Source organism: Eleginops maclovinus, chromosome 2 (genome assembly GCF_036324505.1).
Source record: "Eleginops maclovinus isolate JMC-PN-2008 ecotype Puerto Natales chromosome 2, JC_Emac_rtc_rv5, whole genome shotgun sequence".
Taxonomy (NCBI): domain Eukaryota; kingdom Metazoa; phylum Chordata; class Actinopteri; order Perciformes; family Eleginopidae; genus Eleginops; species Eleginops maclovinus.
Genome location: NC_086350.1, coordinates 5241286 through 5252105, shown reverse-complemented (window position 1 = coordinate 5252105; position 10820 = coordinate 5241286). Strand labels below are relative to the sequence as shown.

General features: G+C 39.5%; 1 protein-coding gene across 1 annotated transcript in view; it reads left to right on the top strand.

The window, feature by feature from the left end:
* The first annotated feature begins 582 nt into the window (after positions 1–582).
* map1ab (microtubule-associated protein 1Ab) overlaps positions 583–10820 on the top strand; it is a 64948-nt gene continuing 54710 nt past the window's right edge. The window contains exons 1-2 of the mRNA XM_063906142.1: positions 583–779; positions 6507–6608. Of these exons, the coding sequence (XP_063762212.1) occupies positions 710–779; positions 6507–6608 (172 nt within the window). The 5' untranslated portion in view covers positions 583–709. The remainder of the gene's footprint in view (positions 780–6506; positions 6609–10820) is intronic.

Genomic DNA, 10820 nt, shown 5'->3' with positions numbered 1-10820 from the left:
CTCTTGTTGGCTGTAGGAGGACTGAGAATTAAACCAATACATGCTGATTTACCAATGCTAGTAACACATATATATCAAACCACCCTGAAGTGTAATGGGTCTTTGATAATGGACAGCTATTATTTTATTCTTATCTGAAAACTGAGGGGCGATATCGATTTCAAAGGTGTTTTATTTTGAATAGTGGCCTGCTACCACCCTGAAGTGAAATGAGTCTTTTAATATATCTATTACCTGTGATATATGAACTATTTTATCTCATGTGCAAGACTTTCTCTTCTATAAAAAGTTTAGAAACAGACTCGACCAATCTGTAGTTAAATGGAAGTTTTCACATGCACCAAAAAGCTCTTATTTTGAAATCACCACCGGAAACAAACTTCTTTTTTTTTACCCATCTGGGAGATTTGACGTTATCCCCTTAATGCCCCCCCCCCCCCCCCCACCACCTTTAATCCTCCCCCCCACCATATGGACTCTCCCCCTCTCTCACACCTTAGTTGTCATGGCGATGGACTCAGCCTCGGCGTCTGTTGCAGCAGTTGTTGCCATGGAGATGCCGGTGGTGCGAGGTGCGCTCCCGGTGGTGGAGGAGGACGAGGGTTACAGCGCGCCGCCGAAGCCGCCGGGGTCCGAGGAGAGACTCAGGTACCGTCGGGGAGGAGGGAGACGGAGACGCGGTGTGCCGTTCAACCGGAGCGGCTACTACATGCTGATAGTGATCGGGGAGATCGGAACGGAGCAGCAGCTGGACGCCGTCAGAGCGCACATAGAGCGGGGTGAGTGCTGGAGGAAGTCCCGGTGTGTGTCTGTGTTGGTTATCTGTTTGCGTGTGGGACAAAAAGTCATGAGAAACATCAATATGGGAGGGAAGTGATTTGACGCAATGGACAGGATAGTAGCCTATTCATAGTTAGAGCAGGCAGTTGCTGCAGCATTGCACCATGGGACACCACGCATTTTCCAGTACAGCATGTGAACTCTATCACTGTGAAATGATTGCAGACTGAAGTTGTGGATGCTGCAGAGGTTTTTACTTTAATAGAGCATTGGGCAAGCAGTATCCCTTTTTAAAAAAAAAAAACTACCTATTTGATCAATGTATTTAGGATACACAACCCACATCAACTGCCAATCACCATGGCTGAATAAGTTAAGTAAAATAAGTCAACCATTTATTTTCAACATGCACAACATCTGTGACTATCAACATCTGTGTTGCAGCAGTTAGCTTTTGGCAGGTGTGTGTGTGTGTGTGTGTGTGTGTGTGTGTGTGTGTGTGTGTGTGTGTGTGTGTGTGTGTGTGTGTGTGTGTGTGTGTGTGTGTGTGTGTGTGTGTGTGTGTGTGTGTGTGTGTGTGTGTGTGTGTGTGTGTGTGGGGGGGTTATGTTTCAATATGTGTATCTCTGCATACCCCTTAGTGTCGTGTACAAACTAGTAAACAAACTCAATCTGCAGGCCTTGCTCCGCAGTGACAACACAACTACGTCACAGATGTTTCTCTTTTCAGTTGGACTCTTATTTTGACACACCCAGGCAACATTATTCAGCTGAATATTTCAAGGAGTTAAAATAAGAAGGATTTCTCGGGTGTGAAAAGTGAAGCCAAGCCAAAAATCACTCTCTCTAAAGTCCAGCGGGGGGCGTCTCCACTGGGTGCACTGGTTGTATGGAAATCTATGAAAAAATGACCTTAGTAAACATTTTCCTAATGAGGTTATGGTCTCAACCTCGAGTTTCAAGTTCTCTTCAATCCAGCATGATGTTCATTTTGTGAATTATTGTCCGACTCAAAATAAAATAGTTGATCAAGCAATGAACGCATCTTGGCTGGCTTACCTTTTGTTGACCGCTTCAACATTGTCGTTCTCTTTGTGTGATCACAAAGTTTTCCTCTTGTAACTTTAACCCTTTCACAGTGTGCTGTCAGTTAGTGAAAGTCAATGTCAATATGTCAGTCCACCCTGACAGGCGATTCACTGTACTTAGCTCCATGATCTAGTAACTTGTGACTATCTGTGAATCAAGCCTCCAGGAAGGGTGCCGGGCGTTACAGGACATTTTTCTTAGTTGTTAAGTGGTGCTACTACAACTTCTGTGTCAGTCCTGTGATGCTATTGGACCCCAAAATACTTTCCCCCCTTTACTTACATTAGGAAAGAGATGCCTTTCAATCCTTGTATCTGTTTTTGTTACTATACTGTAAGTCCACTACCAAATAAAATCACTTTTAAACCTTCATTCAAATCATGGAGGCCCAAAAGCTGTAAATGAAACCAAGTTTTATCCCTCCTCCTTTTATTTGACTGAGTGGAGACCAGCCGTGACGCTGCTGTGAGTAAAGGGATGGGTAACGTTAGAATGCTTATTGAGACTGCTATGTATTGATGTATTGATACTCTTTTTGATACTGCTCTAAATATATTATATCAAAAGATGTTAAAAGATTCAAATTATGATTTTATTGTTACTTTTTTTTTGTATAACTATTGTCATTGAGCTTCCCAGAATTAGAAAACAAAATAGATAACAAAGAATATCTTAAAAACTCCATTTGCAAAGAAAAGACATTTGGAGTCTACTGTATTTTTTGGCCCACCCTGAAAGAAAACAGTCAATTCATCTTCAGATTTTATTCGTAAACATATGTTAACTTCAATATGCACAGTCGAGGTTTCAAACCCTTCTTCTAGCAGCAGCTCACAGTCCTGATGTTAGTCCGAGCTCTCTGAAGTTTAGGGATGTTGAGCAGTGTTAAAAGATGTTGCTGTGAACGGTGAGTCGTAGGCCGGTCAGCAGTTTTCTGTTGCCAGTCTGCAGCTGTTCTCTGTCCACATGATTTAGATGCCAGTCTGGCGCCATAGCAACCCCATCCATCCCCTCTGACCATCTCTAACGGAGGTTTGCTCTGCTCTGCTGCTCTGTGGCCTGCTCCGTATCACGGTCATTACAGCATCGATTGTTTCACCAGGTTGCTGTTTCCAGTGTGACTGACCCGACTGTCTTTACATTAAGGTGATCTGCAGGCTGCGTCTGTAGGCTGCAACAAGCTACTGCAGGGTTGTCGTCAAACACACGTTAAATTCATTTTATTTAGTCACATTTGATTTCCTCATAATCTGACTATTGTTTCAAATTATATATATATTTTTTATTAGTATAAATGTGGCATTAATGTGATAATCTTTTGGCTTGATTGTTTTGTAATCTAAAATAAAATGAACCAAAAAAATCCGAAATATTTGATTTAATTTGAAGCAGTAAATTCAATTTTATTTTTATTTAAATTGCCTATTTTCTCCAATCTAGTACGGCAACCAACATATTTTATATTTTATTAACCTGCTGATTATTTTTTTGAATAATTAAGAATGAAATATTTTGGTCTAGAAAAATTACTCAATTTTTTTTGAGGCCAAGGTGGGTTTTTTTTAACGAAAATTGCAAATCTTCAAATACTGTATGCGATTGTTATCAGAGGTTGCATGTAAAAGTACCTTAATTGCTAACGATCTTGAAATCAAATATACTAATATTTCAAATGTATTAAAGCTTTCACGTCCAACCAAGGGTCTATAACCCAATTGTCATAGATCTAACTAAATGTGGCAGACAAGCAGCAAATCCTGATAAATCATATATCTAAACTGTCAGCTCATTGTCTTTTTAATTTTCTTAACGACTCATAAATTAGTTGATTCATTATTTTGCATCAAATTTGATGAATTAGCATGTTGTCAGTTCTGTCTTTTCCAGATTAAATTACCACAAAAAAATGCCGAAATCTTACTATTCTGAATTTGCCATTCGCTAAATCTTTATATTTATTGAGAAATATCTAGAATACTCACAGGATTAATTTTTAATGAATGAACCAAGTTCTGTTTTGGTAATTCCAAATATAGGTGTGTATTACAGGAACTGGCTGCTTTTACAAAATGACAGCAGAAGCTTTTTATGCTTTGAAGCCTGAGGCAACAAAAGCCAGTGGTTATTTTTTAACCCTTGACTTACTTGTTAAAAATAGAAATTATATTCTATCTTTATCTTGTTTATTTCAATCTTTAACTTCTTTCTCCTCTCTTTATTTGGTAGAAATCCTTTTTTGTTTGTATTACCACTACAGCTTGTAAGACATGTTACTTAACTTATATGATATAGTATTTTGTGTGTGTGTACGAGTGATACATTTCATCCACTTCCTTTGCACTGATTTTGAGGTCACGTTCCGGCCTACAGCGTGACTTTGTCCATTGTTGTTTGTTCTCTCTTGAGTGTCCCTGCACCAAATGCCTGGTACACTCAATTATTCCTGGAAAAGTGAGCGACTGTTCCTGAGAAAAGGAGGGTAATCAAACATCACTAACACGTCCAGAGCTGAGGACTCAGCGTTTCTCCCCGGAGCTGCAGGGGAACACTTTCAGGCCGAACACCATTTAGGTTCAGCAGATCTGAGCCATCGTTCAGCCATCTCCTTAATATATTATTTGTCGAATCTTGGGAAAATTACTGACATGAAAAGAGGAAACAACCAAAACCTCTTGAGACTACACCATATAAAACTAAAATATTTCATGTTATTTAGATGGTATTTATGCTTGGTCACGTAGCTTTACTGAACATACTCTGGTTAGATCTCTTAGTCGGGTTCAATTAATCTTTGCTGAGTCAGTTTATTGCAAACATGCCCAAACAGGTGTCAATATGTCACCACACCTGCAGGTCTTTTTGTATTCAGAGTGACTCAACATAAAACATAGATTTCACCTCTTCTGATTTGCTTGTAAAAAAAAAGCAGGTGTGTTAGTGCAGCATCTTCTTTGCTTCCTCTGATGTCCACAACTGTATTTGCCTCAGTACTGCCCCCTGAAGCTGGAGAGTAGGAAACATCACTGCAGCTGTGAGAACTGCAGCCATATGTGATCCCCCTGTTGGTCACATGGCGCAGCAATGAACCCACTCAACTCTAGAAAAGATCATCGCCACACTAAGCTGACATTAATGTTTTTATTCTTAAAATAACAATGCTTTAAAGAAACCCCTCATCCCTTAGTGAAGAGGTCCATCATCGTGCATTGGTCCGGATGACTTTGAGAGCAGCAGATACAGACAACTTTTAAGAAAAAAAAGAGGTTTTTATTATACATTCAAAAAAGAATGCTTCCCTGTCTTGTTTTAACTGGCCTATTGCCGTTTCTTATTATTAATGGATTATTTTCTGCGTTTACAGGGCATGCATAATTAAATTAGACACAGTTAAAGCTAACATTCATAATGAAATAACAATCTACACATCAGACAAAGGGATAAAAAAAGCAAGATAAAACTGATGAACAATTATGTAAAGGATATCATTAACAGATAACATTCTCATAAGTATATTAATTGTCTCATTTAACCAGAGAGTCGTTATTTAGTCTATTCATTTTCAGGAAAGAGACCCAAAGATATAAAATTGACAATCATGTAAAAGAGTAGCAAGTTATCCTCACATTTGAGGAACTGGAACCAGAAGATGCTCGTGTTCCTGCTCGAAAAATGACAATGAGTAGCAAGTTATCCTCACATTTGATTAAGTGATTAATCCATATCACTTGAAATTAGCTTTAGTATTTAATGAAGTATAGAAATGGCTCTCCTCTGTCTACATGCGGTTATATCTGAACCTATAATGCTGAGGTCATCCTCCAAGAGATTCAGATGCACACTCCGCTGTCTTCTGTGAACGACAACAATCTTTTCATTGCGGGGATTATAATAGAAGGGCTTCAGCCTTAAGAGAGGAGGTTGTAATTTGTATGCCTTCAGTAGTGCAATGAGAGACATTTGCCAATGAAAGTTATTAACAGTGACACAGCATTCTGAGAGCAGACTGCAGAGGGGGAGCGTCTTCTCCTCCGTTGAGGGCAAAAGAAGGACTTCTTGCTCTTTTTTTTGTGAAAGAGTCAAGCACAGGGGTTTGGATTTTGAAAAATGAGAGTAATCTTCATTCTAGCTCTAGATGAAGGAATCCACGAGTAGATAAGATGAAGTGTGTGTGTGTGTTGGTTTTCTATCCTGCTTGACGAGATCTGACACAAGTTCTATCTGAAGTTTGATTCACTGCGGCTCGGGAGGGTGTGTGTGTGTGCCTAAAACACATCTAAAACACTGAATTAAAGATGCTTTTCACTGGTTGTTGTAGAATGTGATTCTTTCTGTTCACTTTTATGTCAACAGTGAGTAAGCATATTAGATGTAAGTGAGACAGCAACAAACAATATTTTTAAAAGCTCTAATTTAAACATTGATGATTATACCCACCGTGATATTAGTACAGTAATGTTTTATATAAATGTTGATGGGATGGGTGGGAGGTGGCCGTGATGCTGCAGCAACAGCTGGTGAGAGGTTATGCATGTTTCAGCTTCATCAGACACTGAAATGTTTGTCCTCTTTAATCGTTGTCCTTCATTGCCTCGTGCTCTTGTCCTGAAGCAATCTCTCTCTCTCTTCCTTCCTGACAGGAATCCGATCCTGGGACGTTGACCTGAAGTGCTGCGACCTTGATCAGCAGCTGCAGCTCTTTATAACCCGTCACTCCGCCCACTTCTCCTCCGAGGTCAGAGGTCAGTGTGATGTGATGTGATGCTCGCTCAGCAAAAGGACCAGTGATGAGTACAATTATATTTGAGAAACACATTCATTATACTGTAGAGGACATATTCTCATTTTCAGGTCCGTATTTATCTTTTGTGTCTCTACTGGGACATGTCTCCATGCTTTAATGTTCAAAAAGCTCTTCTTTTCTCCCTCTGTCTGAAACCAGAGCCCAGTCTGCCCTGATTAGTTAGCTGGCTCCCTCTGTTGTGATTGGTCAATCGCTTAAAGATGTGTTGTCTCTTTTAATGTTCTTTGGTGTAAATCATCTGAGACTACCTATAGGCTGACAATGAGTGTGCTTTTTCTGCAGTTTTCTGATCTGTCACATGATTTATGGATATTGAACTCCAGATTTGTCTCAATAAGTTGCTGACAACTTTATTTCTAAGCAGAAATATTAGGCCCTAAAACCATAAACATCGAGTCACATACAATCCAAAATATCGTAGATGTATTGACATCATACAAATACTTGTGTATCAATAAAAACACAATAATGTGCCTTGAAACTAAATGATATCTGGATTGTTCTATGCGCTATTTATCTTGCACATTCTTTCTGGTCTCTTCCTGTTTATCTTTACACTGATAATACAATGAATTTGTAAATTAAATGTAGACTAATTGCAGTTTGGGCTACTTAAAAATAGCTGAAAACTTCTGAGATTAAAATACTTATTGTGTAAACATGAATAAAATGAATATTTCTTGTCATAAATCCACAATAGAAAGAATAAACTACAACTAAAATAATCTGTAGCCAGTGTTAGTAGTTCATCATTGTTCATTTCAATTAAAATATACAAGGAATATAGAAACAAAATAGTAAATTCACTGTGTTTTATGTCAAAACATTATGCGAACCTACCTTTTCAATTCAAGGGTGGATGACAGTAATGAGTTGAATTTAATGGACATTTAATCAATCTGCATTGCATCACATGTGAACCACCACAATGACTGTTCAGGGAGCTGTAAACCTGAAGTGTGTGTGTGTGTGTGATCTCTATCATCTTGTCCATGTAACAGTTGGCTAATATCTAACACACACACACACACACACACACACACACACACACACACACACACACACACACACACACACACAGACACCACTTTTATCACTGCGCTGGTGGGAAGCGCTACGTAGCAGCAGGAGTCAGCAGAAAATGACACAGCGTTTCTCAACACAAGTGTAAACAGCAAATTCCTTCAGAGGAAACCGAGGAATTCCTGTGAAACAATGAGCATTATTAGCAGTTCTCCTCCATCTGGCATCCAGTCTGTCCTTCTAAGTTACTTTTATAAATAAACACTCCTCCACACTGAGAGGCAAAGTGAGTCACCTCCATTCAAGCTTACAACCGTTGTTTACTGCTGATAGCGATTAATCCCTTCCAGGCTAATTAATCGTGTGATAAAGAACATCTGATCTTTGGACACAGCATCTTTATAGTGGTTTTACCTAAGGGGTGGATGCTATGTTTAGACAGGTAATTATTTTGACACTTGCTCGGCTGCATTCATCTTCCTTTTAGAGAAGCTGTATTGATTTCTGAACGGTACATTGGATTTTCTAAGGCAATGTCAGGTAGCATGGTGGCTTTGTGGTCACTCAGGACACTCTGTAAGTTCGATTCAGTGTCAGGTGACCTGATGCATCCTCCCTGCTGACATGATGCATGATGCTCAATCCCTCCAGTTTTGATTGATGCTGTTTTTTTCCGTACAGTTTGACAAATAAGTGTTGCCTTTGGAGATAAACAAACAATACTTAGGCTAACGTGTGTGGAGTCTGGCTACTGAAGCTCAGGATGTAGAGGGTCATCCACCGATCTGAAGGTCGATGGTTTCGATCCACGACCCCAATGTGTTTGAAGTGTCCTTGGGCCAGATATTGAACTCCTAATTATTCCCTGATGGTTTAGCAAACTGTGAGAGAGCAGGTGAATGTGTATGAGGGTCAGCAGTGTATCTATGTGTGTGAATGCTGACTTTGATTGGAAAAGCGATTTCAGTTGCAAAGACTAGAAAGCGCTATGTTACTGCAGACCATTTGGTCCACGCACACATATCAAGACATTTCACTGTGCTTCTGAAATTTCTGTGGATATTTTGTGACAGTGTGACAAAATGTGTCTGTTTTGGGGGATGCAGGTGTTTTATGCTAATGCTAACAACACAATGCTTTTCTCCGTTTTAAAACTCATGAGTAACCCTTTTCATTCATTTGAGGAACTTAAATCTTCTCAAAAGTGACATTATGTGATGATAACCAATGTACTGGTGCTTTAATAAACTTCTCTTCAATACAGATGTTTTGGGTTAACTAGCAAACCTCATGAGTCATTCCCAACAGTTCTACCACGCTTTAGTATTCAACATGCATACAGTACAGTATCATGCTGAGACGTAACGATGTACTTTCCCATACCAACAAGGGAGATAATTAAAAGATGCCTCAATCCCCTTTTTAAGACTGTGAGGTGGCTGAGGCCGGAGGAAGGAAGGAGGCCGGGAATATTGATTACCCCCCCGCCTCTTTTCAGTACAGCACACAGCGCAGATCAATAGCACTTCAATGGAGAGCAATCCGATGGCTGCAGTGCAGAAATAGATAAGGGGATCACATTGCTTTGGGTTGGCGGAAAAATGTCCATTGTTGGAAAATGGCAGCAACAGCGCTCCCCCTGCAGTCGGCTGGTTCCGGACTTAAGGTGAAAAGTTAAGAAGGTCTAATCATTTCACGGATAACATCTGGAGAGGTCTCGGTGAAGAGAGCTTATCGATTACGCTGTACTTTCTTTCTCAACTCGCTGAAGAGCTTTTGGCAACCAATTTAGGTTCCAGTGCTGGAATGATATTGAGCTCCTGTTGTATGACTGTGAGTGTTTATGAAAATATCATGCTCTGCAAACCATTTCTGAATTATTGAGGCCTTTTTATGCTTTTTTGGGGGGTTTTCCTTTTCCTGTAGTGTGTTATTTAGGTTGTAGTGCATGTAAAGGGTCTGCAAAGGCTTGAATCCCTGTGTTCCCTCCAGAGGAAGTTTATCTCGCCTCCATTGGACTCCTTTGTTTACTTTTGTTACAGAATGACATCATTATGTAACACTCACCCTTCTATTAGATGGCACTCCAACACATTGTAACTGACAGCTTAAGGGGGCGGGACATCTCTAAGCGGTTGATGAATCGCAACAGAGCGGCCCAGCTAACCAATCAGAGCAGACTGGGCTCTGGTTTCAGACAGAGGGTGAAAAGAGGTGCTGCAGCACAGGCAGTATGAGAAAAATAAAGAGCTTTTTGGACGTTAAAGCATGGAGACATGTCAGAGTAGAGGCACAAAATACAAACACTAACCTGAAACTGTCCTCTTTAATTAATGTTCTCACTGTTGTGGTAAATGCAGCAATTGTTAACCTTTTGCTAACATCTCAAATTCAGATTCGCTGACTCAAAAACGCTAATTTTACCTCTTAAAATAACATACAATAATCAGTAAATGTCTATTTTGGAGGGGATAATCATTCACTCTACACGTATCTCAGTAATGGAGATATTTAATTGGGTTTAAGTGGATTAATTCAACTCATTACTTACGTTTTCTTTGCAAATTGATTTCAGTTTTGTGTTGTCGTTACTTCTGAAACATTCAATGTCATTTTTTGTTTGATTTTTCCCAAGGCAGAATGAGGGGACCTCTATCTGATACCTCTTTCACAGCCTTGATTCTCTTGATACAGAAAACTAATTTCCGCTCGTGAATGCCCTGTTTTCTCCAAGGGGCTTTTGTTGGTTAATTGAATCATTTACGGTTTATGGAGGTGTTTAGGATCTGCGGCTTGATGCCATCAAACCTAATTTTGAGACTGAGAAACACTGCTGGATTTAACGTTCAATTTCAAATGCTGCTGATTGCTCAAAATGATATCAACAGAGGTTGGTTGTTATTAAATGAGCAGAACAACAACATTTCTAAGCATTAATGTTATTCCAAATGACACTTCAAGCTAGATGAGTTTAAATAATCCTAACATTTTACAGAATATTGTTTTTGGTTTCATACTTCATTCATTTTGGACGATGTAGCTTGTGTTGCTGTTGAATTGTATTGCATTTTACTGAGTGGTGTTTCTATTATTGTGTCCATATTTCCATCCATAAGGAAATCAGCTT